The 27,579-nt window shown below is 61.3% G+C and overlaps 7 protein-coding genes across 7 annotated transcripts; all 7 read left to right on the forward strand.

Annotated features, from left to right (window-relative positions):
* The first annotated feature begins 1,643 nt into the window (after nt 1-1,643).
* LOC140694935 (uncharacterized) lies at nt 1,644-3,609 on the forward strand. The gene is made up of 3 exons (XM_072957929.1): nt 1,644-1,994; nt 2,435-2,711; nt 3,022-3,609. The coding sequence occupies exons 1-3, from the start codon at nt 1,860-1,862 to the stop codon at nt 3,552-3,554; spliced, it is 945 nt and encodes a 314-aa protein (XP_072814030.1). The 5' UTR covers nt 1,644-1,859; the 3' UTR covers nt 3,555-3,609.
* Nucleotides 3,610-5,467: 1,858 nt separating this feature from the next.
* Nucleotides 5,468-7,447, forward strand: LOC140694932 (uncharacterized). Its single transcript, XM_072957927.1, has 3 exons — nt 5,468-5,832; nt 6,273-6,549; nt 6,860-7,447. The coding sequence occupies exons 1-3, from the start codon at nt 5,698-5,700 to the stop codon at nt 7,390-7,392; spliced, it is 945 nt and encodes a 314-aa protein (XP_072814028.1). The 5' UTR covers nt 5,468-5,697; the 3' UTR covers nt 7,393-7,447.
* A 1,842-nt stretch (nt 7,448-9,289) lies between these two features.
* On the forward strand, nt 9,290-11,285 carry LOC140694955 (uncharacterized). Its single transcript, XM_072957938.1, has 3 exons — nt 9,290-9,670; nt 10,111-10,387; nt 10,698-11,285. The coding sequence occupies exons 1-3, from the start codon at nt 9,536-9,538 to the stop codon at nt 11,228-11,230; spliced, it is 945 nt and encodes a 314-aa protein (XP_072814039.1). The 5' UTR covers nt 9,290-9,535; the 3' UTR covers nt 11,231-11,285.
* A 1,842-nt stretch (nt 11,286-13,127) lies between these two features.
* Nucleotides 13,128-15,123, forward strand: LOC140694939 (uncharacterized). The gene is made up of 3 exons (XM_072957933.1): nt 13,128-13,508; nt 13,949-14,225; nt 14,536-15,123. The coding sequence occupies exons 1-3, from the start codon at nt 13,374-13,376 to the stop codon at nt 15,066-15,068; spliced, it is 945 nt and encodes a 314-aa protein (XP_072814034.1). The 5' UTR covers nt 13,128-13,373; the 3' UTR covers nt 15,069-15,123.
* A 1,842-nt stretch (nt 15,124-16,965) lies between these two features.
* On the forward strand, nt 16,966-18,961 carry LOC140694936 (uncharacterized). The gene is made up of 3 exons (XM_072957930.1): nt 16,966-17,346; nt 17,787-18,063; nt 18,374-18,961. The coding sequence occupies exons 1-3, from the start codon at nt 17,212-17,214 to the stop codon at nt 18,904-18,906; spliced, it is 945 nt and encodes a 314-aa protein (XP_072814031.1). The 5' UTR covers nt 16,966-17,211; the 3' UTR covers nt 18,907-18,961.
* A 1,842-nt stretch (nt 18,962-20,803) lies between these two features.
* LOC140694937 (uncharacterized) lies at nt 20,804-22,799 on the forward strand. The gene is made up of 3 exons (XM_072957931.1): nt 20,804-21,184; nt 21,625-21,901; nt 22,212-22,799. Exons 1-3 carry the CDS (start codon nt 21,050-21,052, stop codon nt 22,742-22,744), a joined length of 945 nt encoding a protein of 314 aa, XP_072814032.1. The 5' UTR covers nt 20,804-21,049; the 3' UTR covers nt 22,745-22,799.
* A 1,842-nt stretch (nt 22,800-24,641) lies between these two features.
* Nucleotides 24,642-26,637, forward strand: LOC140694938 (uncharacterized). Its single transcript, XM_072957932.1, has 3 exons — nt 24,642-25,022; nt 25,463-25,739; nt 26,050-26,637. The coding sequence occupies exons 1-3, from the start codon at nt 24,888-24,890 to the stop codon at nt 26,580-26,582; spliced, it is 945 nt and encodes a 314-aa protein (XP_072814033.1). The 5' UTR covers nt 24,642-24,887; the 3' UTR covers nt 26,583-26,637.
* Nucleotides 26,638-27,579: the final 942 nt, after the last annotated feature.

Below are 27,579 nucleotides of genomic sequence, written 5' to 3' on the forward strand. Positions count from 1 at the left end.
CTGGTGGTGTTTCTTTTGTTTTCACTTGAAATCGCATTTTGATTATTGGAAAGGGAAATCCAGGTGGGCTAAAGATGTCATGTGCAAAATGAAGCCCTTTCGGTAACTCTCTGCATAACCTCGGGGGAGGCGCTGCTCTTCCCCCTGGGACGCCACAGCCACAAGACAGAAGGGAGATGCTTAGCTCTTCCTGGGGCAAAAACAAAAGCACACAAACCAAGAAACCAGCAAAAGCCCAGAAATATACCCGGAAAGAGACTCCACGACCCGCGAGGTCCCAAGCTTGGAGAAAGGCTACACATCCCCGGGGTCCAAAAACCTCTCGAAACCCAGCGCTCTAAACAAACAAAACACACACGCAGATCCAAGGAGAGGCACAGCAGGTGGCCAGTGTGCGTTAGACGTGCTCGACCTCTCGGGGGAGGACACAGGCAGACGGATACACTGTGGAGACAGCACTGGTCACCATGACGCTGGCAGGGCTTTAGCCTGGTGACAGCCAGCCCTGGTGACAACGTGAGGAGGCAGAGGCCCCAGCAGATCCCCCGGATGGATGAGAGAACAGACACACCCCTCCAGGGAAACGGTGTGCAGGACGCATCAAAGGGCCACGGGCGCAGCAGCCCTTCCCCGGCAGTGCCGATCCTTACAGCTGACCCCACCAAAGTGCTCGCACAACTTGCAAAGAAGGTTTTTACTTCAGCAACATGAAAACAATCAGTATGTCATCAAGGCATTTTCAGAAGTGACCTGCCCCGGGCCCTAACATTACAAACCCAGAAATAGACAGGAACGCACATAAATGTACACGCACATGCATCCAGGAAAAGGGACAGAGAGACTGACACACAGACAGGCAGAGGGAGAGAGAAACAGAGAGAGAGAGAGACAAGACAGGCGCTGAGAGACACAGAGGGGGAGAAGGAACAGCGGAGCTGGGAACGAGCGGAAGTCACGCCCATTTCCACACGTCACTCTGCATGTCACAACCAGGTCCCAATGTCCATCCACCCTGCAGGGGAGGGTGTGGTGGGGGCTCACACGAGGAAACGTGACCAGAAGGCATAAAAGCAGAGAGCATTGTGGGGCAGCCCACCCGAGGGGCCGAGATGAGACACTGGGCCTGAATCTAAACATGACACAGTGACCCAGGAGGTGGTATGCCAGCGAGAACGAAGTCACAGTTATGTTCAGTTTCTCCCCACCCCCCGCCCCGACAGGGAGCTGGGAAGCAGGTGGCAAGGGGAGTGACTTTCTCCGGACCCCAGGGCAGACCCCACCCAGGCTGTGTGGGGTGTGCTCTGCGCTCCGCCAGCCCTCTCTGGGGCCCTCCCTTTGCTGAGTCTGCGCGCGAGCTCCCTGTGATGCCAGCCCGCGGGACTGACAGGTGAGGCAGGTGTTTGTGCCTCTGGAGACACGATGGCTTCCCCGGGAAGGAGGGGCCAGGATGATCCCCACTGTGCCGACGGGGGACTGGGGAGACCCTGAGAGGCAGGCAGCTCGTCCAGGGTGACAGCACTGCGGACGACGGCGGGCCGGGTCCGAACCCAGCTGCGTCCTCAGAGCTGGCGCCCTGGCTGCATCCAGGCCTCCGCAGGGTCCTGGGCAGGGGGGCCGGGTTGGCGTCACTGTGTGCGGACACGGCATGGGCTGGGAGGTGAGCAGTCAGCAGCCCAGAGAGGCCCCTGGGGAGCTCTACGGAAGGAGGAAGCTTGGGGAAGGGGATCCCAGGAAGTGACCTCACTTCCCTGGCAACCGAACCCAACAGAACTTAGACCCGAGGTCACCGGGCACCCACTCTGTCGAGAAGCCCCTACTCGGCTCACCCGCTTGGTGAACTCAGCTCAACTCAGTCACCCATGTTCTGCTGCGTCCCAACACCCCGAGGCCGCGGTGCCCGGAAGGCCCGCAGCCAGGGGCTGGGCCAGCGGTGCCGGCGCTGGCTCAGCTCTCACCCCAGGCGCCTCTGGCCTTTTGGCCACAGGGACCCAAAGGTAACCCAGGGAGGCCCGGGGCAGGCCCGACCAGCCCAGGCCACCACTCAGACCCCACCCGGGTATAGCCCCACATCCCCTTCCCTTTGCTGGTGGAGGTGGGCAGTCACGTTGGGCTGGGGTGGGGGGGGCCTGCCTCAAGCACGAGCAGGTCAGAGGCCTGGGGGGCCTGTCACGTCCACACCCCGGGTCCCAGCTGGCGGGCTGGGCTGTGGCCAGCCGGGCAGGGACCTGCCGCAGCAGTCCAAGCCCGTGCCCTCTGGCTGTGTCTCTTCCCTCCCGGGTGGCCGTCTCAGCTGAACAAGGTCCCAGTCTGATCGGGCAGCAGAGGGTCGAGCGGGCAGAAGCGGGAGTGGTCCTGGCCGGGCAGGGCTCTGAGACCTCCGGGCCGGGCTCTGAGACCTCCGGGCCGGGCCCGCTGCCGCTCACTGTCATTGCAGAGCCGGACACTGCAGGAGCCGCTGGATCAGGACACCCACGCCGCCTCCCCGAGCGAGGGGCCGCTGCACGCTTCTCAGGGCCAGCACCAGCTCCGGGTGAGTCTGCACACGGAGGGGTCCCCGCCACCACGACGGCCTCCTCCCCAGAAACCGCCCAGGCGGCACGCCAGGGTCCTGCCCGCGGCTGACAGGCAGCTCAGCAGACCCGGCTCTGACCTGGAGCAGCTCCCTGCGAGTCAGGTGGAGGACCAGGAGCCCACCGAGGCACAGCCCCAAGGTGAGAAGGGCGGGGCTGGTGAACATGCGCAGCTGAGGGAGGGCCGAGGGCTGGGCCACACAGGGAGGCGTCCCCAGAGGCTGCTGCTGGCACCAGAGCAAACATTGCTCTCAGACCACCTGCCTACAAGAGTTCAGTCACAAAACACATCCTGTGGGCACTTGCTGGGTGGGAGCTGTCCGCAAAGCTCTGGGAAGATGTCCGCCCTTGAAGTGGCCCACGGAAAGGGAGGCACGTGGCTCAAGTTTTCCTCTCTCAAAGCACGAGCGAGCGCATCCACGAGACTGAAAGCTCTCTCCACTTCCAACAGTCACAGATCCAGAGCAGGCGCGGGCAGGGGAAGATGCCACAGATCAAAACCAGGACCATCAGGATCCAGCAGGAGACCCCGAGCTCCCTCCTGCTGCTCCTGCAGCTTCTGCAGCTCCGGCAGCTAACGCTGCTCCTGAAGATCCTGCACCTCCTGCAGCTCCTTCCGCTCCAGCAGCTCCCACTGCTCCTGACGATCCTGCAGCTCCTGCTATTCCTCAAGGTCCCGCAGCTCCTGCTGCTCCTCAAGGTCCCGCAGCTCCCGCTGCTTCCAAAGGTCCTGAAGATGCTGCACCTGCAGCTGGACCGCTGGGCCACGGACAGCCAGTTCACGCGTCAGCAGCCCCTGGGGCTGAGCCCCCTCTGCGCCCACCCGCACCTTCTTCTTCAAAATCCCACCGTGAATCCCCTCCCGCACCCGACCTTGACTTCCATTCCCCTGAAGTGATTTGTGTTTGGTTTTTCTTCACTTGCCTCTGTTTCTTTCATATCGGTTATGGCATCCTTTATCTTGCCTTTTTAAGTTTCTTTTAATAAAATATAGACTTTGTCCCTCTGAAATTCTGCAATTCAGGAGCACCAGGTGCCTTCACGATGCCGTGCGAGCATCACTGCATTGCAGGCTCACACCATTCCTTTCTTCAAAGTAAAAACTTGGATCCACAGCACGCACTGCCCCCCACGCCCTCACCCCCCAGCCCCTGACAGCCCCGAGTCCTCTTCCCCTCTGGGTGTCTTTACCTCTCCTGGGTGTTCCCTGTCAATGAAGCCACAGGAAAGCTGGCTTTGCGTGCCTGCCCACGTGGCTTAAGCGGGGGCTGGTGGTGTTTCTTTTGTTTTCACTTGAAATCGCATTTTGATTATTGGAAAGGGAAATCCAGGTGGGCTAAAGATGTCATGTGCAAAATGAAGCCCTTTCGGTAACTCTCTGCATAACCTCGGGGGAGGCGCTGCTCTTCCCCCTGGGACGCCACAGCCACAAGACAGAAGGGAGATGCTTAGCTCTTCCTGGGGCAAAAACAAAAGCACACAAACCAAGAAACCAGCAAAAGCCCAGAAATATACCCGGAAAGAGACTCCACGACCCGCGAGGTCCCAAGCTTGGAGAAAGGCTACACATCCCCGGGGTCCAAAAACCTCTCGAAACCCAGCGCTCTAAACAAACAAAACACACACGCAGATCCAAGGAGAGGCACAGCAGGTGGCCAGTGTGCGTTAGACGTGCTCGACCTCTCGGGGGAGGACACAGGCAGACGGATACACTGTGGAGACAGCACTGGTCACCATGACGCTGGCAGGGCTTTAGCCTGGTGACAGCCAGCCCTGGTGACAACGTGAGGAGGCAGAGGCCCCAGCAGATCCCCCGGATGGATGAGAGAACAGACACACCCCTCCAGGGAAACGGTGTGCAGGACGCATCAAAGGGCCACGGGCGCAGCAGCCCTTCCCCGGCAGTGCCGATCCTTACAGCTGACCCCACCAAAGTGCTCGCACAACTTGCAAAGAAGGTTTTTACTTCAGCAACATGAAAACAATCAGTATGTCATCAAGGCATTTTCAGAAGTGACCTGCCCCGGGCCCTAACATTACAAACCCAGAAATAGACAGGAACGCACATAAATGTACACGCACATGCATCCAGGAAAAGGGACAGAGAGACTGACACACAGACAGGCAGAGGGAGAGAGAAACAGAGAGAGAGAGAGACAAGACAGGCGCTGAGAGACACAGAGGGGGAGAAGGAACAGCGGAGCTGGGAACGAGCGGAAGTCACGCCCATTTCCACACGTCACTCTGCATGTCACAACCAGGTCCCAATGTCCATCCACCCTGCAGGGGAGGGTGTGGTGGGGGCTCACACGAGGAAACGTGACCAGAAGGCATAAAAGCAGAGAGCATTGTGGGGCAGCCCACCCGAGGGGCCGAGATGAGACACTGGGCCTGAATCTAAACATGACACAGTGACCCAGGAGGTGGTATGCCAGCGAGAACGAAGTCACAGTTATGTTCAGTTTCTCCCCACCCCCCGCCCCGACAGGGAGCTGGGAAGCAGGTGGCAAGGGGAGTGACTTTCTCCGGACCCCAGGGCAGACCCCACCCAGGCTGTGTGGGGTGTGCTCTGCGCTCCGCCAGCCCTCTCTGGGGCCCTCCCTTTGCTGAGTCTGCGCGCGAGCTCCCTGTGATGCCAGCCCGCGGGACTGACAGGTGAGGCAGGTGTTTGTGCCTCTGGAGACACGATGGCTTCCCCGGGAAGGAGGGGCCAGGATGATCCCCACTGTGCCGACGGGGGACTGGGGAGACCCTGAGAGGCAGGCAGCTCGTCCAGGGTGACAGCACTGCGGACGACGGCGGGCCGGGTCCAAACCCAGCTGCGTCCTCAGAGCTGGCGCCCTGGCTGCATCCAGGCCTCCGCAGGGTCCTGGGCAGGGGGGCCGGGTTGGCGTCACTGTGTGCGGACACGGCATGGGCTGGGAGGTGAGCAGTCAGCAGCCCAGAGAGGCCCCTGGGGAGCTCTACGGAAGGAGGAAGCTTGGGGAAGGGGATCCCAGGAAGTGACCTCACTTCCCTGGCAACCGAACCCAACAGAACTTAGACCCGAGGTCACCGGGCACCCACTCTGTCGAGAAGCCCCTACTCGGCTCACCCGCTTGGTGAACTCAGCTCAACTCAGTCACCCATGTTCTGCTGCGTCCCAACACCCCGAGGCCGCGGTGCCCGGAAGGCCCGCAGCCAGGGGCTGGGCCAGCGGTGCCGGCGCTGGCTCAGCTCTCACCCCAGGCGCCTCTGGCCTTTTGGCCACAGGGACCCAAAGGTAACCCAGGGAGGCCCGGGGCAGGCCCGACCAGCCCAGGCCACCACTCAGACCCCACCCGGGTATAGCCCCACATCCCCTTCCCTTTGCTGGTGGAGGTGGGCAGTCACGTTGGGCTGGGGTGGGGGGGGCCTGCCTCAAGCACGAGCAGGTCAGAGGCCTGGGGGGCCTGTCACGTCCACACCCCGGGTCCCAGCTGGCGGGCTGGGCTGTGGCCAGCCGGGCAGGGACCTGCCGCAGCAGTCCAAGCCCGTGCCCTCTGGCTGTGTCTCTTCCCTCCCGGGTGGCCGTCTCAGCTGAACAAGGTCCCAGTCTGATCGGGCAGCAGAGGGTCGAGCGGGCAGAAGCGGGAGTGGTCCTGGCCGGGCAGGGCTCTGAGACCTCCGGGCCGGGCTCTGAGACCTCCGGGCCGGGCCCGCTGCCGCTCACTGTCATTGCAGAGCCGGACACTGCAGGAGCCGCTGGATCAGGACACCCACGCCGCCTCCCCGAGCGAGGGGCCGCTGCACGCTTCTCAGGGCCAGCACCAGCTCCGGGTGAGTCTGCACACGGAGGGGTCCCCGCCACCACGACGGCCTCCTCCCCAGAAACCGCCCAGGCGGCACGCCAGGGTCCTGCCCGCGGCTGACAGGCAGCTCAGCAGACCCGGCTCTGACCTGGAGCAGCTCCCTGCGAGTCAGGTGGAGGACCAGGAGCCCACCGAGGCACAGCCCCAAGGTGAGAAGGGCGGGGCTGGTGAACATGCGCAGCTGAGGGAGGGCCGAGGGCTGGGCCACACAGGGAGGCGTCCCCAGAGGCTGCTGCTGGCACCACAGCAAACATTGCTCTCAGACCACCTGCCTACAAGAGTTCAGTCACAAAACACATCCTGTGGGCACTTGCTGGGTGGGAGCTGTCCGCAAAGCTCTGGGAAGATGTCCGCCCTTGAAGAGGCCCACGGAAAGGGAGGCACGTGGCTCAAGTTTTCCTCTCTCAAAGCACGAGCGAGCGCATCCACGAGACTGAAAGCTCTCTCCACTTCCAACAGTCACAGATCCAGAGCAGGCGCGGGCAGGGGAAGATGCCACAGATCAAAACCAGGACCATCAGGATCCAGCAGGAGACCCCGAGCTCCCTCCTGCTGCTCCTGCAGCTTCTGCAGCTCCGGCAGCTAACGCTGCTCCTGAAGATCCTGCACCTCCTGCAGCTCCTTCCGCTCCAGCAGCTCCCACTGCTCCTGACGATCCTGCAGCTCCTGCTATTCCTCAAGGTCCCGCAGCTCCTGCTGCTCCTCAAGGTCCCGCAGCTCCCGCTGCTTCCAAAGGTCCTGAAGATGCTGCACCTGCAGCTGGACCGCTGGGCCACGGACAGCCAGTTCACGCGTCAGCAGCCCCTGGGGCTGAGCCCCCTCTGCGCCCACCCGCACCTTCTTCTTCAAAATCCCACCGTGAATCCCCTCCCGCACCCGACCTTGACTTCCATTCCCCTGAAGTGATTTGTGTTTGGTTTTTCTTCACTTGCCTCTGTTTCTTTCATATCGGTTATGGCATCCTTTATCTTGCCTTTTTAAGTTTCTTTTAATAAAATATAGACTTTGTCCCTCTGAAATTCTGCAATTCAGGAGCACCAGGTGCCTTCACGATGCCGTGCGAGCATCACTGCATTGCAGGCTCACACCATTCCTTTCTTCAAAGTAAAAACTTGGATCCACAGCACGCACTGCCCCCCACGCCCTCACCCCCCAGCCCCTGACAGCCCCGAGTCCTCTTCCCCTCTGGGTGTCTTTACCTCTCCTGGGTGTTCCCTGTCAATGAAGCCACAGGAAAGCTGGCTTTGCGTGCCTGCCCACGTGGCTTAAGCGGGGGCTGGTGGTGTTTCTTTTGTTTTCACTTGAAATCGCATTTTGATTATTGGAAAGGGAAATCCAGGTGGGCTAAAGATGTCATGTGCAAAATGAAGCCCTTTCGGTAACTCTCTGCATAACCTCGGGGGAGGCGCTGCTCTTCCCCCTGGGACGCCACAGCCACAAGACAGAAGGGAGATGCTTAGCTCTTCCTGGGGCAAAAACAAAAGCACACAAACCAAGAAACCAGCAAAAGCCCAGAAATATACCCGGAAAGAGACTCCACGACCCGCGAGGTCCCAAGCTTGGAGAAAGGCTACACATCCCCGGGGTCCAAAAACCTCTCGAAACCCAGCGCTCTAAACAAACAAAACACACACGCAGATCCAAGGAGAGGCACAGCAGGTGGCCAGTGTGCGTTAGACGTGCTCGACCTCTCGGGGGAGGACACAGGCAGACGGATACACTGTGGAGACAGCACTGGTCACCATGACGCTGGCAGGGCTTTAGCCTGGTGACAGCCAGCCCTGGTGACAACGTGAGGAGGCAGAGGCCCCAGCAGATCCCCCGGATGGATGAGAGAACAGACACACCCCTCCAGGGAAACGGTGTGCAGGACGCATCAAAGGGCCACGGGCGCAGCAGCCCTTCCCCGGCAGTGCCGATCCTTACAGCTGACCCCACCAAAGTGCTCGCACAACTTGCAAAGAAGGTTTTTACTTCAGCAACATGAAAACAATCAGTATGTCATCAAGGCATTTTCAGAAGTGACCTGCCCCGGGCCCTAACATTACAAACCCAGCAATAGACAGGAACGCACATAAATGTACACGCACATGCATCCAGGAAAAGGGACAGAGAGACTGACACACAGACAGGCAGAGGGAGAGAGAAACAGAGAGAGAGAGAGACAAGACAGGCGCTGAGAGACACAGAGGGGGAGAAGGAACAGCGGAGCTGGGAACGAGCGGAAGTCACGCCCATTTCCACACGTCACTCTGCATGTCACAACCAGGTCCCAATGTCCATCCACCCTGCAGGGGAGGGTGTGGTGGGGGCTCACACGAGGAAACGTGACCAGAAGGCATAAAAGCAGAGAGCATTGTGGGGCAGCCCACCCGAGGGGCCGAGATGAGACACTGGGCCTGAATCTAAACATGACACAGTGACCCAGGAGGTGGTATGCCAGCGAGAACGAAGTCACAGTTATGTTCAGTTTCTCCCCACCCCCCGCCCCGACAGGGAGCTGGGAAGCAGGTGGCAAGGGGAGTGACTTTCTCCGGACCCCAGGGCAGACCCCACCCAGGCTGTGTGGGGTGTGCTCTGCGCTCCGCCAGCCCTCTCTGGGGCCCTCCCTTTGCTGAGTCTGCGCGCGAGCTCCCTGTGATGCCAGCCCGCGGGACTGACAGGTGAGGCAGGTGTTTGTGCCTCTGGAGACACGATGGCTTCCCCGGGAAGGAGGGGCCAGGATGATCCCCACTGTGCCGACGGGGGACTGGGGAGACCCTGAGAGGCAGGCAGCTCGTCCAGGGTGACAGCACTGCGGACGACGGCGGGCCGGGTCCGAACCCAGCTGCGTCCTCAGAGCTGGCGCCCTGGCTGCATCCAGGCCTCCGCAGGGTCCTGGGCAGGGGGGCCGAGTTGGCGTCACTGTGTGCGGACACGGCATGGGCTGGGAGGTGAGCAGTCAGCAGCCCAGAGAGGCCCCTGGGGAGCTCTACGGAAGGAGGAAGCTTGGGGAAGGGGATCCCAGGAAGTGACCTCACTTCCCTGGCAACCGAACCCAACAGAACTTAGACCCGAGGTCACCGGGCACCCACTCTGTCGAGAAGCCCCTACTCGGCTCACCCGCTTGGTGAACTCAGCTCAACTCAGTCACCCATGTTCTGCTGCGTCCCAACACCCCGAGGCCGCGGTGCCCGGAAGGCCCGCAGCCAGGGGCTGGGCCAGCGGTGCCGGCGCTGGCTCAGCTCTCACCCCAGGCGCCTCTGGCCTTTTGGCCACAGGGACCCAAAGGTAACCCAGGGAGGCCCGGGGCAGGCCCGACCAGCCCAGGCCACCACTCAGACCCCACCCGGGTATAGCCCCACATCCCCTTCCCTTTGCTGGTGGAGGTGGGCAGTCACGTTGGGCTGGGGTGGGGGGGGCCTGCCTCAAGCACGAGCAGGTCAGAGGCCTGGGGGGCCTGTCACGTCCACACCCCGGGTCCCAGCTGGCGGGCTGGGCTGTGGCCAGCCGGGCAGGGACCTGCCGCAGCAGTCCAAGCCCGTGCCCTCTGGCTGTGTCTCTTCCCTCCCGGGTGGCCGTCTCAGCTGAACAAGGTCCCAGTCTGATCGGGCAGCAGAGGGTCGAGCGGGCAGAAGCGGGAGTGGTCCTGGCCGGGCAGGGCTCTGAGACCTCCGGGCCGGGCTCTGAGACCTCCGGGCCGGGCCCGCTGCCGCTCACTGTCATTGCAGAGCCGGACACTGCAGGAGCCGCTGGATCAGGACACCCACGCCGCCTCCCCGAGCGAGGGGCCGCTGCACGCTTCTCAGGGCCAGCACCAGCTCCGGGTGAGTCTGCACACGGAGGGGTCCCCGCCACCACGACGGCCTCCTCCCCAGAAACCGCCCAGGCGGCACGCCAGGGTCCTGCCCGCGGCTGACAGGCAGCTCAGCAGACCCGGCTCTGACCTGGAGCAGCTCCCTGCGAGTCAGGTGGAGGACCAGGAGCCCACCGAGGCACAGCCCCAAGGTGAGAAGGGCGGGGCTGGTGAACATGCGCAGCTGAGGGAGGGCCGAGGGCTGGGCCACACAGGGAGGCGTCCCCAGAGGCTGCTGCTGGCACCAGAGCAAACATTGCTCTCAGACCACCTGCCTACAAGAGTTCAGTCACAAAACACATCCTGTGGGCACTTGCTGGGTGGGAGCTGTCCGCAAAGCTCTGGGAAGATGTCCGCCCTTGAAGTGGCCCACGGAAAGGGAGGCACGTGGCTCAAGTTTTCCTCTCTCAAAGCACGAGCGAGCGCATCCACGAGACTGAAAGCTCTCTCCACTTCCAACAGTCACAGATCCAGAGCAGGCGCGGGCAGGGGAAGATGCCACAGATCAAAACCAGGACCATCAGGATCCAGCAGGAGACCCCGAGCTCCCTCCTGCTGCTCCTGCAGCTTCTGCAGCTCCGGCAGCTAACGCTGCTCCTGAAGATCCTGCACCTCCTGCAGCTCCTTCCGCTCCAGCAGCTCCCACTGCTCCTGACGATCCTGCAGCTCCTGCTATTCCTCAAGGTCCCGCAGCTCCTGCTGCTCCTCAAGGTCCCGCAGCTCCCGCTGCTTCCAAAGGTCCTGAAGATGCTGCACCTGCAGCTGGACCGCTGGGCCACGGACAGCCAGTTCACGCGTCAGCAGCCCCTGGGGCTGAGCCCCCTCTGCGCCCACCCGCACCTTCTTCTTCAAAATCCCACCGTGAATCCCCTCCCGCACCCGACCTTGACTTCCATTCCCCTGAAGTGATTTGTGTTTGGTTTTTCTTCACTTGCCTCTGTTTCTTTCATATCGGTTATGGCATCCTTTATCTTGCCTTTTTAAGTTTCTTTTAATAAAATATAGACTTTGTCCCTCTGAAATTCTGCAATTCAGGAGCACCAGGTGCCTTCACGATGCCGTGCGAGCATCACTGCATTGCAGGCTCACACCATTCCTTTCTTCAAAGTAAAAACTTGGATCCACAGCACGCACTGCCCCCCACGCCCTCACCCCCCAGCCCCTGACAGCCCCGAGTCCTCTTCCCCTCTGGGTGTCTTTACCTCTCCTGGGTGTTCCCTGTCAATGAAGCCACAGGAAAGCTGGCTTTGCGTGCCTGCCCACGTGGCTTAAGCGGGGGCTGGTGGTGTTTCTTTTGTTTTCACTTGAAATCGCATTTTGATTATTGGAAAGGGAAATCCAGGTGGGCTAAAGATGTCATGTGCAAAATGAAGCCCTTTCGGTAACTCTCTGCATAACCTCGGGGGAGGCGCTGCTCTTCCCCCTGGGACGCCACAGCCACAAGACAGAAGGGAGATGCTTAGCTCTTCCTGGGGCAAAAACAAAAGCACACAAACCAAGAAACCAGCAAAAGCCCAGAAATATACCCGGAAAGAGACTCCACGACCCGCGAGGTCCCAAGCTTGGAGAAAGGCTACACATCCCCGGGGTCCAAAAACCTCTCGAAACCCAGCGCTCTAAACAAACAAAACACACACGCAGATCCAAGGAGAGGCACAGCAGGTGGCCAGTGTGCGTTAGACGTGCTCGACCTCTCGGGGGAGGACACAGGCAGACGGATACACTGTGGAGACAGCACTGGTCACCATGACGCTGGCAGGGCTTTAGCCTGGTGACAGCCAGCCCTGGTGACAACGTGAGGAGGCAGAGGCCCCAGCAGATCCCCCGGATGGATGAGAGAACAGACACACCCCTCCAGGGAAACGGTGTGCAGGACGCATCAAAGGGCCACGGGCGCAGCAGCCCTTCCCCGGCAGTGCCGATCCTTACAGCTGACCCCACCAAAGTGCTCGCACAACTTGCAAAGAAGGTTTTTACTTCAGCAACATGAAAACAATCAGTATGTCATCAAGGCATTTTCAGAAGTGACCTGCCCCGGGCCCTAACATTACAAACCCAGCAATAGACAGGAACGCACATAAATGTACACGCACATGCATCCAGGAAAAGGGACAGAGAGACTGACACACAGACAGGCAGAGGGAGAGAGAAACAGAGAGAGAGAGAGACAAGACAGGCGCTGAGAGACACAGAGGGGGAGAAGGAACAGCGGAGCTGGGAACGAGCGGAAGTCACGCCCATTTCCACACGTCACTCTGCATGTCACAACCAGGTCCCAATGTCCATCCACCCTGCAGGGGAGGGTGTGGTGGGGGCTCACACGAGGAAACGTGACCAGAAGGCATAAAAGCAGAGAGCATTGTGGGGCAGCCCACCCGAGGGGCCGAGATGAGACACTGGGCCTGAATCTAAACATGACACAGTGACCCAGGAGGTGGTATGCCAGCGAGAACGAAGTCACAGTTATGTTCAGTTTCTCCTCACCCCCCGCCCCGACAGGGAGCTGGGAAGCAGGTGGCAAGGGGAGTGACTTTCTCCGGACCCCAGGGCAGACCCCACCCAGGCTGTGTGGGGTGTGCTCTGCGCTCCGCCAGCCCTCTCTGGGGCCCTCCCTTTGCTGAGTCTGCGCGTGAGCTCCCTGTGATGCCAGCCCGCGGGACTGACAGGTGAGGCAGGTGTTTGTGCCTCTGGAGACACGATGGCTTCCCCGGGAAGGAGGGGCCAGGATGATCCCCACTGTGCCGACGGGGGACTGGGGAGACCCTGAGAGGCAGGCAGCTCGTCCAGGGTGACAGCACTGCGGACGACGGCGGGCCGGGTCCGAACCCAGCTGCGTCCTCAGAGCTGGCGCCCTGGCTGCATCCAGGCCTCCGCAGGGTCCTGGGCAGGGGGGCCGAGTTGGCGTCACTGTGTGCGGACACGGCATGGGCTGGGAGGTGAGCAGTCAGCAGCCCAGAGAGGCCCCTGGGGAGCTCTACGGAAGGAGGAAGCTTGGGGAAGGGGATCCCAGGAAGTGACCTCACTTCCCTGGCAACCGAACCCAACAGAACTTAGACCCGAGGTCACCGGGCACCCACTCTGTCGAGAAGCCCCTACTCGGCTCACCCGCTTGGTGAACTCAGCTCAACTCAGTCACCCATGTTCTGCTGCGTCCCAACACCCCGAGGCCGCGGTGCCCGGAAGGCCCGCAGCCAGGGGCTGGGCCAGCGGTGCCGGCGCTGGCTCAGCTCTCACCCCAGGCGCCTCTGGCCTTTTGGCCACAGGGACCCAAAGGTAACCCAGGGAGGCCCGGGGCAGGCCCGACCAGCCCAGGCCACCACTCAGACCCCACCCGGGTATAGCCCCACATCCCCTTCCCTTTGCTGGTGGAGGTGGGCAGTCACGTTGGGCTGGGGTGGGGGGGGCCTGCCTCAAGCACGAGCAGGTCAGAGGCCTGGGGGGCCTGTCACGTCCACACCCCGGGTCCCAGCTGGCGGGCTGGGCTGTGGCCAGCCGGGCAGGGACCTGCCGCAGCAGTCCAAGCCCGTGCCCTCTGGCTGTGTCTCTTCCCTCCCGGGTGGCCGTCTCAGCTGAACAAGGTCCCAGTCTGATCGGGCAGCAGAGGGTCGAGCGGGCAGAAGCGGGAGTGGTCCTGGCCGGGCAGGGCTCTGAGACCTCCGGGCCGGGCTCTGAGACCTCCGGGCCGGGCCCGCTGCCGCTCACTGTCATTGCAGAGCCGGACACTGCAGGAGCCGCTGGATCAGGACACCCACGCCGCCTCCCCGAGCGAGGGGCCGCTGCACGCTTCTCAGGGCCAGCACCAGCTCCGGGTGAGTCTGCACACGGAGGGGTCCCCGCCACCACGACGGCCTCCTCCCCAGAAACCGCCCAGGCGGCACGCCAGGGTCCTGCCCGCGGCTGACAGGCAGCTCAGCAGACCCGGCTCTGACCTGGAGCAGCTCCCTGCGAGTCAGGTGGAGGACCAGGAGCCCACCGAGGCACAGCCCCAAGGTGAGAAGGGCGGGGCTGGTGAACATGCGCAGCTGAGGGAGGGCCGAGGGCTGGGCCACACAGGGAGGCGTCCCCAGAGGCTGCTGCTGGCACCAGAGCAAACATTGCTCTCAGACCACCTGCCTACAAGAGTTCAGTCACAAAACACATCCTGTGGGCACTTGCTGGGTGGGAGCTGTCCGCAAAGCTCTGGGAAGATGTCCGCCCTTGAAGAGGCCCACGGAAAGGGAGGCACGTGGCTCAAGTTTTCCTCTCTCAAAGCACGAGCGAGCGCATCCACGAGACTGAAAGCTCTCTCCACTTCCAACAGTCACAGATCCAGAGCAGGCGCGGGCAGGGGAAGATGCCACAGATCAAAACCAGGACCATCAGGATCCAGCAGGAGACCCCGAGCTCCCTCCTGCTGCTCCTGCAGCTTCTGCAGCTCCGGCAGCTAACGCTGCTCCTGAAGATCCTGCACCTCCTGCAGCTCCTTCCGCTCCAGCAGCTCCCACTGCTCCTGACGATCCTGCAGCTCCTGCTATTCCTCAAGGTCCCGCAGCTCCTGCTGCTCCTCAAGGTCCCGCAGCTCCCGCTGCTTCCAAAGGTCCTGAAGATGCTGCACCTGCAGCTGGACCGCTGGGCCACGGACAGCCAGTTCACGCGTCAGCAGCCCCTGGGGCTGAGCCCCCTCTGCGCCCACCCGCACCTTCTTCTTCAAAATCCCACCGTGAATCCCCTCCCGCACCCGACCTTGACTTCCATTCCCCTGAAGTGATTTGTGTTTGGTTTTTCTTCACTTGCCTCTGTTTCTTTCATATCGGTTATGGCATCCTTTATCTTGCCTTTTTAAGTTTCTTTTAATAAAATATAGACTTTGTCCCTCTGAAATTCTGCAATTCAGGAGCACCAGGTGCCTTCACGATGCCGTGCGAGCATCACTGCATTGCAGGCTCACACCATTCCTTTCTTCAAAGTAAAAACTTGGATCCACAGCACGCACTGCCCCCCACGCCCTCACCCCCCAGCCCCTGACAGCCCCGAGTCCTCTTCCCCTCTGGGTGTCTTTACCTCTCCTGGGTGTTCCCTGTCAATGAAGCCACAGGAAAGCTGGCTTTGCGTGCCTGCCCACGTGGCTTAAGCGGGGGCTGGTGGTGTTTCTTTTGTTTTCACTTGAAATCGCATTTTGATTATTGGAAAGGGAAATCCAGGTGGGCTAAAGATGTCATGTGCAAAATGAAGCCCTTTCGGTAACTCTCTGCATAACCTCGGGGGAGGCGCTGCTCTTCCCCCTGGGACGCCACAGCCACAAGACAGAAGGGAGATGCTTAGCTCTTCCTGGGGCAAAAACAAAAGCACACAAACCAAGAAACCAGCAAAAGCCCAGAAATATACCCGGAAAGAGACTCCACGACCCGCGAGGTCCCAAGCTTGGAGAAAGGCTACACATCCCCGGGGTCCAAAAACCTCTCGAAACCCAGCGCTCTAAACAAACAAAACACACACGCAGATCCAAGGAGAGGCACAGCAGGTGGCCAGTGTGCGTTAGACGTGCTCGACCTCTCGGGGGAGGACACAGGCAGACGGATACACTGTGGAGACAGCACTGGTCACCATGACGCTGGCAGGGCTTTAGCCTGGTGACAGCCAGCCCTGGTGACAACGTGAGGAGGCAGAGGCCCCAGCAGATCCCCCGGATGGATGAGAGAACAGACACACCCCTCCAGGGAAACGGTGTGCAGGACGCATCAAAGGGCCACGGGCGCAGCAGCCCTTCCCCGGCAGTGCCGATCCTTACAGCTGACCCCACCAAAGTGCTCGCACAACTTGCAAAGAAGGTTTTTACTTCAGCAACATGAAAACAATCAGTATGTCATCAAGGCATTTTCAGAAGTGACCTGCCCCGGGCCCTAACATTACAAACCCAGCAATAGACAGGAACGCACATAAATGTACACGCACATGCATCCAGGAAAAGGGACAGAGAGACTGACACACAGACAGGCAGAGGGAGAGAGAAACAGAGAGAGAGAGAGACAAGACAGGCGCTGAGAGACACAGAGGGGGAGAAGGAACAGCGGAGCTGGGAACGAGCGGAAGTCACGCCCATTTCCACACGTCACTCTGCATGTCACAACCAGGTCCCAATGTCCATCCACCCTGCAGGGGAGGGTGTGGTGGGGGCTCACACGAGGAAACGTGACCAGAAGGCATAAAAGCAGAGAGCATTGTGGGGCAGCCCACCCGAGGGGCCGAGATGAGACACTGGGCCTGAATCTAAACATGACACAGTGACCCAGGAGGTGGTATGCCAGCGAGAACGAAGTCACAGTTATGTTCAGTTTCTCCTCACCCCCCGCCCCGACAGGGAGCTGGGAAGCAGGTGGCAAGGGGAGTGACTTTCTCCGGACCCCAGGGCAGACCCCACCCAGGCTGTGTGGGGTGTGCTCTGCGCTCCGCCAGCCCTCTCTGGGGCCCTCCCTTTGCTGAGTCTGCGCGTGAGCTCCCTGTGATGCCAGCCCGCGGGACTGACAGGTGAGGCAGGTGTTTGTGCCTCTGGAGACACGATGGCTTCCCCGGGAAGGAGGGGCCAGGATGATCCCCACTGTGCCGACGGGGGACTGGGGAGACCCTGAGAGGCAGGCAGCTCGTCCAGGGTGACAGCACTGCGGACGACGGCGGGCCGGGTCCGAACCCAGCTGCGTCCTCAGAGCTGGCGCCCTGGCTGCATCCAGGCCTCCGCAGGGTCCTGGGCAGGGGGGCCGAGTTGGCGTCACTGTGTGCGGACACGGCATGGGCTGGGAGGTGAGCAGTCAGCAGCCCAGAGAGGCCCCTGGGGAGCTCTACGGAAGGAGGAAGCTTGGGGAAGGGGATCCCAGGAAGTGACCTCACTTCCCTGGCAACCGAACCCAACAGAACTTAGACCCGAGGTCACCGGGCACCCACTCTGTCGAGAAGCCCCTACTCGGCTCACCCGCTTGGTGAACTCAGCTCAACTCAGTCACCCATGTTCTGCTGCGTCCCAACACCCCGAGGCCGCGGTGCCCGGAAGGCCCGCAGCCAGGGGCTGGGCCAGCGGTGCCGGCGCTGGCTCAGCTCTCACCCCAGGCGCCTCTGGCCTTTTGGCCACAGGGACCCAAAGGTAACCCAGGGAGGCCCGGGGCAGGCCCGACCAGCCCAGGCCACCACTCAGACCCCACCCGGGTATAGCCCCACATCCCCTTCCCTTTGCTGGTGGAGGTGGGCAGTCACGTTGGGCTGGGGTGGGGGGGGCCTGCCTCAAGCACGAGCAGGTCAGAGGCCTGGGGGGCCTGTCACGTCCACACCCCGGGTCCCAGCTGGCGGGCTGGGCTGTGGCCAGCCGGGCAGGGACCTGCCGCAGCAGTCCAAGCCCGTGCCCTCTGGCTGTGTCTCTTCCCTCCCGGGTGGCCGTCTCAGCTGAACAAGGTCCCAGTCTGATCGGGCAGCAGAGGGTCGAGCGGGCAGAAGCGGGAGTGGTCCTGGCCGGGCAGGGCTCTGAGACCTCCGGGCCGGGCTCTGAGACCTCCGGGCCGGGCCCGCTGCCGCTCACTGTCATTGCAGAGCCGGACACTGCAGGAGCCGCTGGATCAGGACACCCACGCCGCCTCCCCGAGCGAGGGGCCGCTGCACGCTTCTCAGGGCCAGCACCAGCTCCGGGTGAGTCTGCACACGGAGGGGTCCCCGCCACCACGACGGCCTCCTCCCCAGAAACCGCCCAGGCGGCACGCCAGGGTCCTGCCCGCGGCTGACAGGCAGCTCAGCAGACCCGGCTCTGACCTGGAGCAGCTCCCTGCGAGTCAGGTGGAGGACCAGGAGCCCACCGAGGCACAGCCCCAAGGTGAGAAGGGCGGGGCTGGTGAACATGCGCAGCTGAGGGAGGGCCGAGGGCTGGGCCACACAGGGAGGCGTCCCCAGAGGCTGCTGCTGGCACCAGAGCAAACATTGCTCTCAGACCACCTGCCTACAAGAGTTCAGTCACAAAACACATCCTGTGGGCACTTGCTGGGTGGGAGCTGTCCGCAAAGCTCTGGGAAGATGTCCGCCCTTGAAGAGGCCCACGGAAAGGGAGGCACGTGGCTCAAGTTTTCCTCTCTCAAAGCACGAGCGAGCGCATCCACGAGACTGAAAGCTCTCTCCACTTCCAACAGTCACAGATCCAGAGCAGGCGCGGGCAGGGGAAGATGCCACAGATCAAAACCAGGACCATCAGGATCCAGCAGGAGACCCCGAGCTCCCTCCTGCTGCTCCTGCAGCTTCTGCAGCTCCGGCAGCTAACGCTGCTCCTGAAGATCCTGCACCTCCTGCAGCTCCTTCCGCTCCAGCAGCTCCCACTGCTCCTGACGATCCTGCAGCTCCTGCTATTCCTCAAGGTCCCGCAGCTCCTGCTGCTCCTCAAGGTCCCGCAGCTCCCGCTGCTTCCAAAGGTCCTGAAGATGCTGCACCTGCAGCTGGACCGCTGGGCCACGGACAGCCAGTTCACGCGTCAGCAGCCCCTGGGGCTGAGCCCCCTCTGCGCCCACCCGCACCTTCTTCTTCAAAATCCCACCGTGAATCCCCTCCCGCACCCGACCTTGACTTCCATTCCCCTGAAGTGATTTGTGTTTGGTTTTTCTTCACTTGCCTCTGTTTCTTTCATATCGGTTATGGCATCCTTTATCTTGCCTTTTTAAGTTTCTTTTAATAAAATATAGACTTTGTCCCTCTGAAATTCTGCAATTCAGGAGCACCAGGTGCCTTCACGATGCCGTGCGAGCATCACTGCATTGCAGGCTCACACCATTCCTTTCTTCAAAGTAAAAACTTGGATCCACAGCACGCACTGCCCCCCACGCCCTCACCCCCCAGCCCCTGACAGCCCCGAGTCCTCTTCCCCTCTGGGTGTCTTTACCTCTCCTGGGTGTTCCCTGTCAATGAAGCCACAGGAAAGCTGGCTTTGCGTGCCTGCCCACGTGGCTTAAGCGGGGGCTGGTGGTGTTTCTTTTGTTTTCACTTGAAATCGCATTTTGATTATTGGAAAGGGAAATCCAGGTGGGCTAAAGATGTCATGTGCAAAATGAAGCCCTTTCGGTAACTCTCTGCATAACCTCGGGGGAGGCGCTGCTCTTCCCCCTGGGACGCCACAGCCACAAGACAGAAGGGAGATGCTTAGCTCTTCCTGGGGCAAAAACAAAAGCACACAAACCAAGAAACCAGCAAAAGCCCAGAAATATACCCGGAAAGAGACTCCACGACCCGCGAGGTCCCAAGCTTGGAGAAAGGCTACACATCCCCGGGGTCCAAAAACCTCTCGAAACCCAGCGCTCTAAACAAACAAAACACACACGCAGATCCAAGGAGAGGCACAGCAGGTGGCCAGTGTGCGTTAGACGTGCTCGACCTCTCGGGGGAGGACACAGGCAGACGGATACACTGTGGAGACAGCACTGGTCACCATGACGCTGGCAGGGCTTTAGCCTGGTGACAGCCAGCCCTGGTGACAACGTGAGGAGGCAGAGGCCCCAGCAGATCCCCCGGATGGATGAGAGAACAGACACACCCCTCCAGGGAAACGGTGTGCAGGACGCATCAAAGGGCCACGGGCGCAGCAGCCCTTCCCCGGCAGTGCCGATCCTTACAGCTGACCCCACCAAAGTGCTCGCACAACTTGCAAAGAAGGTTTTTACTTCAGCAACATGAAAACAATCAGTATGTCATCAAGGCATTTTCAGAAGTGACCTGCCCCGGGCCCTAACATTACAAACCCAGCAATAGACAGGAACGCACATAAATGTACACGCACATGCATCCAGGAAAAGGGACAGAGAGACTGACACACAGACAGGCAGAGGGAGAGAGAAACAGAGAGAGAGAGAGACAAGACAGGCGCTGAGAGACACAGAGGGGGAGAAGGAACAGCGGAGCTGGGAACGAGCGGAAGTCACGCCCATTTCCACACGTCACTCTGCATGTCACAACCAGGTCCCAATGTCCATCCACCCTGCAGGGGAGGGTGTGGTGGGGGCTCACACGAGGAAACGTGACCAGAAGGCATAAAAGCAGAGAGCATTGTGGGGCAGCCCACCCGAGGGGCCGAGATGAGACACTGGGCCTGAATCTAAACATGACACAGTGACCCAGGAGGTGGTATGCCAGCGAGAACGAAGTCACAGTTATGTTCAGTTTCTCCTCACCCCCCGCCCCGACAGGGAGCTGGGAAGCAGGTGGCAAGGGGAGTGACTTTCTCCGGACCCCAGGGCAGACCCCACCCAGGCTGTGTGGGGTGTGCTCTGCGCTCCGCCAGCCCTCTCTGGGGCCCTCCCTTTGCTGAGTCTGCGCGTGAGCTCCCTGTGATGCCAGCCCGCGGGACTGACAGGTGAGGCAGGTGTTTGTGCCTCTGGAGACACGATGGCTTCCCCGGGAAGGAGGGGCCAGGATGATCCCCACTGTGCCGACGGGGGACTGGGGAGACCCTGAGAGGCAGGCAGCTCGTCCAGGGTGACAGCACTGCGGACGACGGCGGGCCGGGTCCGAACCCAGCTGCGTCCTCAGAGCTGGCGCCCTGGCTGCATCCAGGCCTCCGCAGGGTCCTGGGCAGGGGGGCCGAGTTGGCGTCACTGTGTGCGGACACGGCATGGGCTGGGAGGTGAGCAGTCAGCAGCCCAGAGAGGCCCCTGGGGAGCTCTACGGAAGGAGGAAGCTTGGGGAAGGGGATCCCAGGAAGTGACCTCACTTCCCTGGCAACCGAACCCAACAGAACTTAGACCCGAGGTCACCGGGCACCCACTCTGTCGAGAAGCCCCTACTCGGCTCACCCGCTTGGTGAACTCAGCTCAACTCAGTCACCCATGTTCTGCTGCGTCCCAACACCCCGAGGCCGCGGTGCCCGGAAGGCCCGCAGCCAGGGGCTGGGCCAGCGGTGCCGGCGCTGGCTCAGCTCTCACCCCAGGCGCCTCTGGCCTTTTGGCCACAGGGACCCAAAGGTAACCCAGGGAGGCCCGGGGCAGGCCCGACCAGCCCAGGCCACCACTCAGACCCCACCCGGGTATAGCCCCACATCCCCTTCCCTTTGCTGGTGGAGGTGGGCAGTCACGTTGGGCTGGGGTGGGGGGGGCCTGCCTCAAGCACGAGCAGGTCAGAGGCCTGGGGGGCCTGTCACGTCCACACCCCGGGTCCCAGCTGGCGGGCTGGGCTGTGGCCAGCCGGGCAGGGACCTGCCGCAGCAGTCCAAGCCCGTGCCCTCTGGCTGTGTCTCTTCCCTCCCGGGTGGCCGTCTCAGCTGAACAAGGTCCCAGTCTGATCGGGCAGCAGAGGGTCGAGCGGGCAGAAGCGGGAGTGGTCCTGGCCGGGCAGGGCTCTGAGACCTCCGGGCCGGGCTCTGAGACCTCCGGGCCGGGCCCGCTGCCGCTCACTGTCATTGCAGAGCCGGACACTGCAGGAGCCGCTGGATCAGGACACCCACGCCGCCTCCCCGAGCGAGGGGCCGCTGCACGCTTCTCAGGGCCAGCACCAGCTCCGGGTGAGTCTGCACACGGAGGGGTCCCCGCCACCACGACGGCCTCCTCCCCAGAAACCGCCCAGGCGGCACGCCAGGGTCCTGCCCGCGGCTGACAGGCAGCTCAGCAGACCCGGCTCTGACCTGGAGCAGCTCCCTGCGAGTCAGGTGGAGGACCAGGAGCCCACCGAGGCACAGCCCCAAGGTGAGAAGGGCGGGGCTGGTGAACATGCGCAGCTGAGGGAGGGCCGAGGGCTGGGCCACACAGGGAGGCGTCCCCAGAGGCTGCTGCTGGCACCAGAGCAAACATTGCTCTCAGACCACCTGCCTACAAGAGTTCAGTCACAAAACACATCCTGTGGGCACTTGCTGGGTGGGAGCTGTCCGCAAAGCTCTGGGAAGATGTCCGCCCTTGAAGAGGCCCACGGAAAGGGAGGCACGTGGCTCAAGTTTTCCTCTCTCAAAGCACGAGCGAGCGCATCCACGAGACTGAAAGCTCTCTCCACTTCCAACAGTCACAGATCCAGAGCAGGCGCGGGCAGGGGAAGATGCCACAGATCAAAACCAGGACCATCAGGATCCAGCAGGAGACCCCGAGCTCCCTCCTGCTGCTCCTGCAGCTTCTGCAGCTCCGGCAGCTAACGCTGCTCCTGAAGATCCTGCACCTCCTGCAGCTCCTTCCGCTCCAGCAGCTCCCACTGCTCCTGACGATCCTGCAGCTCCTGCTATTCCTCAAGGTCCCGCAGCTCCTGCTGCTCCTCAAGGTCCCGCAGCTCCCGCTGCTTCCAAAGGTCCTGAAGATGCTGCACCTGCAGCTGGACCGCTGGGCCACGGACAGCCAGTTCACGCGTCAGCAGCCCCTGGGGCTGAGCCCCCTCTGCGCCCACCCGCACCTTCTTCTTCAAAATCCCACCGTGAATCCCCTCCCGCACCCGACCTTGACTTCCATTCCCCTGAAGTGATTTGTGTTTGGTTTTTCTTCACTTGCCTCTGTTTCTTTCATATCGGTTATGGCATCCTTTATCTTGCCTTTTTAAGTTTCTTTTAATAAAATATAGACTTTGTCCCTCTGAAATTCTGCAATTCAGGAGCACCAGGTGCCTTCACGATGCCGTGCGAGCATCACTGCATTGCAGGCTCACACCATTCCTTTCTTCAAAGTAAAAACTTGGATCCACAGCACGCACTGCCCCCCACGCCCTCACCCCCCAGCCCCTGACAGCCCCGAGTCCTCTTCCCCTCTGGGTGTCTTTACCTCTCCTGGGTGTTCCCTGTCAATGAAGCCACAGGAAAGCTGGCTTTGCGTGCCTGCCCACGTGGCTTAAGCGGGGGCTGGTGGTGTTTCTTTTGTTTTCACTTGAAATCGCATTTTGATTATTGGAAAGGGAAATCCAGGTGGGCTAAAGATGTCATGTGCAAAATGAAGCCCTTTCGGTAACTCTCTGCATAACCTCGGGGGAGGCGCTGCTCTTCCCCCTGGGACGCCACAGCCACAAGACAGAAGGGAGATGCTTAGCTCTTCCTGGGGCAAAAACAAAAGCACACAAACCAAGAAACCAGCAAAAGCCCAGAAATATACCCGGAAAGAGACTCCACGACCCGCGAGGTCCCAAGCTTGGAGAAAGGCTACACATCCCCGGGGTCCAAAAACCTCTCGAAACCCAGCGCTCTAAACAAACAAAACACACACGCAGATCCAAGGAGAGGCACAGCAGGTGGCCAGTGTGCGTTAGACGTGCTCGACCTCTCGGGGGAGGACACAGGCAGACGGATACACTGTGGAGACAGCACTGGTCACCATGACGCTGGCAGGGCTTTAGCCTGGTGACAGCCAGCCCTGGTGACAACGTGAGGAGGCAGAGGCCCCAGCAGATCCCCCGGATGGATGAGAGAACAGACACACCCCTCCAGGGAAACGGTGTGCAGGACGCATCAAAGGGCCACGGGCGCAGCAGCCCTTCCCCGGCAGTGCCGATCCTTACAGCTGACCCCACCAAAGTGCTCGCACAACTTGCAAAGAAGGTTTTTACTTCAGCAACATGAAAACAATCAGTATGTCATCAAGGCATTTTCAGAAGTGACCTGCCCCGGGCCCTAACATTACAAACCCAGCAATAGACAGGAACGCACATAAATGTACACGCACATGCATCCAGGAAAAGGGACAGAGAGACTGACACACAGACAGGCAGAGGGAGAGAGAAACAGAGAGAGAGAGAGACAAGACAGGCGCTGAGAGACACAGAGGGGGAGAAGGAACAGCGGAGCTGGGAACGAGCGGAAGTCACGCCCATTTCCACACGTCACTCTGCATGTCACAACCAGGTCCCAATGTCCATCCACCCTGCAGGGGAGGGTGTGGTGGGGGCTCACACGAGGAAACGTGACCAGAAGGCATAAAAGCAGAGAGCATTGTGGGGCAGCCCACCCGAGGGGCCGAGATGAGACACTGGGCCTGAATCTAAACATGACACAGTGACCCAGGAGGTGGTATGCCAGCGAGAACGAAGTCACAGTTATGTTCAGTTTCTCCTCACCCCCCGCCCCGACAGGGAGCTGGGAAGCAGGTGGCAAGGGGAGTGACTTTCTCCGGACCCCAGGGCAGACCCCACCCAGGCTGTGTGGGGTGTGCTCTGCGCTCCGCCAGCCCTCTCTGGGGCCCTCCCTTTGCTGAGTCTGCGCGTGAGCTCCCTGTGATGCCAGCCCGCGGGACTGACAGGTGAGGCAGGTGTTTGTGCCTCTGGAGACACGATGGCTTCCCCGGGAAGGAGGGGCCAGGATGATCCCCACTGTGCCGACGGGGGACTGGGGAGACCCTGAGAGGCAGGCAGCTCGTCCAGGGTGACAGCACTGCGGACGACGGCGGGCCGGGTCCGAACCCAGCTGCGTCCTCAGAGCTGGCGCCCTGGCTGCATCCAGGCCTCCGCAGGGTCCTGGGCAGGGGGGCCGAGTTGGCGTCACTGTGTGCGGACACGGCATGGGCTGGGAGGTGAGCAGTCAGCAGCCCAGAGAGGCCCCTGGGGAGCTCTACGGAAGGAGGAAGCTTGGGGAAGGGGATCCCAGGAAGTGACCTCACTTCCCTGGCAACCGAACCCAACAGAACTTAGACCCGAGGTCACCGGGCACCCACTCTGTCGAGAAGCCCCTACTCGGCTCACCCGCTTGGTGAACTCAGCTCAACTCAGTCACCCATGTTCTGCTGCGTCCCAACACCCCGAGGCCGCGGTGCCCGGAAGGCCCGCAGCCAGGGGCTGGGCCAGCGGTGCCGGCGCTGGCTCAGCTCTCACCCCAGGCGCCTCTGGCCTTTTGGCCACAGGGACCCAAAGGTAACCCAGGGAGGCCCGGGGCAGGCCCGACCAGCCCAGGCCACCACTCAGACCCCACCCGGGTATAGCCCCACATCCCCTTCCCTTTGCTGGTGGAGGTGGGCAGTCACGTTGGGCTGGGGTGGGGGGGGCCTGCCTCAAGCACGAGCAGGTCAGAGGCCTGGGGGGCCTGTCACGTCCACACCCCGGGTCCCAGCTGGCGGGCTGGGCTGTGGCCAGCCGGGCAGGGACCTGCCGCAGCAGTCCAAGCCCGTGCCCTCTGGCTGTGTCTCTTCCCTCCCGGGTGGCCGTCTCAGCTGAACAAGGTCCCAGTCTGATCGGGCAGCAGAGGGTCGAGCGGGCAGAAGCGGGAGTGGTCCTGGCCGGGCAGGGCTCTGAGACCTCCGGGCCGGGCTCTGAGACCTCCGGGCCGGGCCCGCTGCCGCTCACTGTCATTGCAGAGCCGGACACTGCAGGAGCCGCTGGATCAGGACACCCACGCCGCCTCCCCGAGCGAGGGGCCGCTGCACGCTTCTCAGGGCCAGCACCAGCTCCGGGTGAGTCTGCACACGGAGGGGTCCCCGCCACCACGACGGCCTCCTCCCCAGAAACCGCCCAGGCGGCACGCCAGGGTCCTGCCCGCGGCTGACAGGCAGCTCAGCAGACCCGGCTCTGACCTGGAGCAGCTCCCTGCGAGTCAGGTGGAGGACCAGGAGCCCACCGAGGCACAGCCCCAAGGTGAGAAGGGCGGGGCTGGTGAACATGCGCAGCTGAGGGAGGGCCGAGGGCTGGGCCACACAGGGAGGCGTCCCCAGAGGCTGCTGCTGGCACCAGAGCAAACATTGCTCTCAGACCACCTGCCTACAAGAGTTCAGTCACAAAACACATCCTGTGGGCACTTGCTGGGTGGGAGCTGTCCGCAAAGCTCTGGGAAGATGTCCGCCCTTGAAGAGGCCCACGGAAAGGGAGGCACGTGGCTCAAGTTTTCCTCTCTCAAAGCACGAGCGAGCGCATCCACGAGACTGAAAGCTCTCTCCACTTCCAACAGTCACAGATCCAGAGCAGGCGCGGGCAGGGGAAGATGCCACAGATCAAAACCAGGACCATCAGGATCCAGCAGGAGACCCCGAGCTCCCTCCTGCTGCTCCTGCAGCTTCTGCAGCTCCGGCAGCTAACGCTGCTCCTGAAGATCCTGCACCTCCTGCAGCTCCTTCCGCTCCAGCAGCTCCCACTGCTCCTGACGATCCTGCAGCTCCTGCTATTCCTCAAGGTCCCGCAGCTCCTGCTGCTCCTCAAGGTCCCGCAGCTCCCGCTGCTTCCAAAGGTCCTGAAGATGCTGCACCTGCAGCTGGACCGCTGGGCCACGGACAGCCAGTTCACGCGTCAGCAGCCCCTGGGGCTGAGCCCCCTCTGCGCCCACCCGCACCTTCTTCTTCAAAATCCCACCGTGAATCCCCTCCCGCACCCGACCTTGACTTCCATTCCCCTGAAGTGATTTGTGTTTGGTTTTTCTTCACTTGCCTCTGTTTCTTTCATATCGGTTATGGCATCCTTTATCTTGCCTTTTTAAGTTTCTTTTAATAAAATATAGACTTTGTCCCTCTGAAATTCTGCAATTCAGGAGCACCAGGTGCCTTCACGATGCCGTGCGAGCATCACTGCATTGCAGGCTCACACCATTCCTTTCTTCAAAGTAAAAACTTGGATCCACAGCACGCACTGCCCCCCACGCCCTCACCCCCCAGCCCCTGACAGCCCCGAGTCCTCTTCCCCTCTGGGTGTCTTTACCTCTCCTGGGTGTTCCCTGTCAATGAAGCCACAGGAAAGCTGGCTTTGCGTGCCTGCCCACGTGGCTTAAGCGGGGGCTGGTGGTGTTTCTTTTGTTTTCACTTGAAATCGCATTTTGATTATTGGAAAGGGAAATCCAGTGGGCTAAAGATGTCATGTGCAAAATGAAGCCCTTTCGGTAACTCTCTGCATAACCTCGGGGGAGGCGCTGCTCTTCCCCCTGGGACGCCACAGCCACAAGACAGAAGGGAGATGCTTAGCTCTTCCTGGGGCAAAAACAAAAGCACACAAACCAAGAAACCAGCAAAAGCCCAGAAATATACCCGGAAAGAGACTCCACGACCCGCGAGGTCCCAAGCTTGGAGAAAGGCTACACATCCCCGGGGTCCAAAAACCTCTCGAAACCCAGCGCTCTAAACAAACAAAACACACACGCAGATCCAAGGAGAGGCACAGCAGGTGGCCAGTGTGCGTTAGACGTGCTCGACCTCTCGGGGGAGGACACAGGCAGACGGATACACTGTGGAGACAGCACTGGTCACCATGACGCTGGCAGGGCTTTAGCCTGGTGACAGCCAGCCCTGGTGACAACGTGAGGAGGCAGAGGCCCCAGCAGATCCCCCGGATGGATGAGAGAACAGACACACCCCTCCAGGGAAACGGTGTGCAGGACGCATCAAAGGGCCACGGGCGCAGCAGCCCTTCCCCGGCAGTGCCGATCCTTACAGCTGACCCCACCAAAGTGCTCGCACAACTTGCAAAGAAGGTTTTTACTTCAGCAACATGAAAA

Source organism: Vicugna pacos, unplaced genomic scaffold (genome assembly GCF_048564905.1).
Source record: "Vicugna pacos unplaced genomic scaffold, VicPac4 scaffold_113, whole genome shotgun sequence".
In the NCBI taxonomy this organism is placed as follows: Eukaryota; Metazoa; Chordata; class Mammalia; order Artiodactyla; family Camelidae; genus Vicugna; species Vicugna pacos.

Excerpts from the sequence above, each read along its gene's own strand:
- LOC140694937 (XM_072957931.1), top strand. The coding sequence starts at position 21,050 with ATGTTCTGCTGCGTCCCAACACCCCGAGGCCGCGGTGCCCGGAAGGCC. Across the intron at positions 21,185-21,624 it reads TTGGCCACAGGGACCCAAAG|AGCCGGACACTGCAGGAGCC; the intron begins GTAACCCAGGGA and ends CTGTCATTGCAG. Across the intron at positions 21,902-22,211 it reads CACCGAGGCACAGCCCCAAG|TCACAGATCCAGAGCAGGCG; the intron begins GTGAGAAGGGCG and ends CACTTCCAACAG.
- LOC140694938 (XM_072957932.1), top strand. The coding sequence starts at position 24,888 with ATGTTCTGCTGCGTCCCAACACCCCGAGGCCGCGGTGCCCGGAAGGCC. Across the intron at positions 25,023-25,462 it reads TTGGCCACAGGGACCCAAAG|AGCCGGACACTGCAGGAGCC; the intron begins GTAACCCAGGGA and ends CTGTCATTGCAG. Across the intron at positions 25,740-26,049 it reads CACCGAGGCACAGCCCCAAG|TCACAGATCCAGAGCAGGCG; the intron begins GTGAGAAGGGCG and ends CACTTCCAACAG.
- LOC140694932 (XM_072957927.1), top strand. The coding sequence starts at position 5,698 with ATGTTCTGCTGCGTCCCAACACCCCGAGGCCGCGGTGCCCGGAAGGCC. Across the intron at positions 5,833-6,272 it reads TTGGCCACAGGGACCCAAAG|AGCCGGACACTGCAGGAGCC; the intron begins GTAACCCAGGGA and ends CTGTCATTGCAG. Across the intron at positions 6,550-6,859 it reads CACCGAGGCACAGCCCCAAG|TCACAGATCCAGAGCAGGCG; the intron begins GTGAGAAGGGCG and ends CACTTCCAACAG.
- LOC140694955 (XM_072957938.1), top strand. The coding sequence starts at position 9,536 with ATGTTCTGCTGCGTCCCAACACCCCGAGGCCGCGGTGCCCGGAAGGCC. Across the intron at positions 9,671-10,110 it reads TTGGCCACAGGGACCCAAAG|AGCCGGACACTGCAGGAGCC; the intron begins GTAACCCAGGGA and ends CTGTCATTGCAG. Across the intron at positions 10,388-10,697 it reads CACCGAGGCACAGCCCCAAG|TCACAGATCCAGAGCAGGCG; the intron begins GTGAGAAGGGCG and ends CACTTCCAACAG.
- LOC140694935 (XM_072957929.1), top strand. The coding sequence starts at position 1,860 with ATGTTCTGCTGCGTCCCAACACCCCGAGGCCGCGGTGCCCGGAAGGCC. Across the intron at positions 1,995-2,434 it reads TTGGCCACAGGGACCCAAAG|AGCCGGACACTGCAGGAGCC; the intron begins GTAACCCAGGGA and ends CTGTCATTGCAG. Across the intron at positions 2,712-3,021 it reads CACCGAGGCACAGCCCCAAG|TCACAGATCCAGAGCAGGCG; the intron begins GTGAGAAGGGCG and ends CACTTCCAACAG.
- LOC140694939 (XM_072957933.1), top strand. The coding sequence starts at position 13,374 with ATGTTCTGCTGCGTCCCAACACCCCGAGGCCGCGGTGCCCGGAAGGCC. Across the intron at positions 13,509-13,948 it reads TTGGCCACAGGGACCCAAAG|AGCCGGACACTGCAGGAGCC; the intron begins GTAACCCAGGGA and ends CTGTCATTGCAG. Across the intron at positions 14,226-14,535 it reads CACCGAGGCACAGCCCCAAG|TCACAGATCCAGAGCAGGCG; the intron begins GTGAGAAGGGCG and ends CACTTCCAACAG.
- LOC140694936 (XM_072957930.1), top strand. The coding sequence starts at position 17,212 with ATGTTCTGCTGCGTCCCAACACCCCGAGGCCGCGGTGCCCGGAAGGCC. Across the intron at positions 17,347-17,786 it reads TTGGCCACAGGGACCCAAAG|AGCCGGACACTGCAGGAGCC; the intron begins GTAACCCAGGGA and ends CTGTCATTGCAG. Across the intron at positions 18,064-18,373 it reads CACCGAGGCACAGCCCCAAG|TCACAGATCCAGAGCAGGCG; the intron begins GTGAGAAGGGCG and ends CACTTCCAACAG.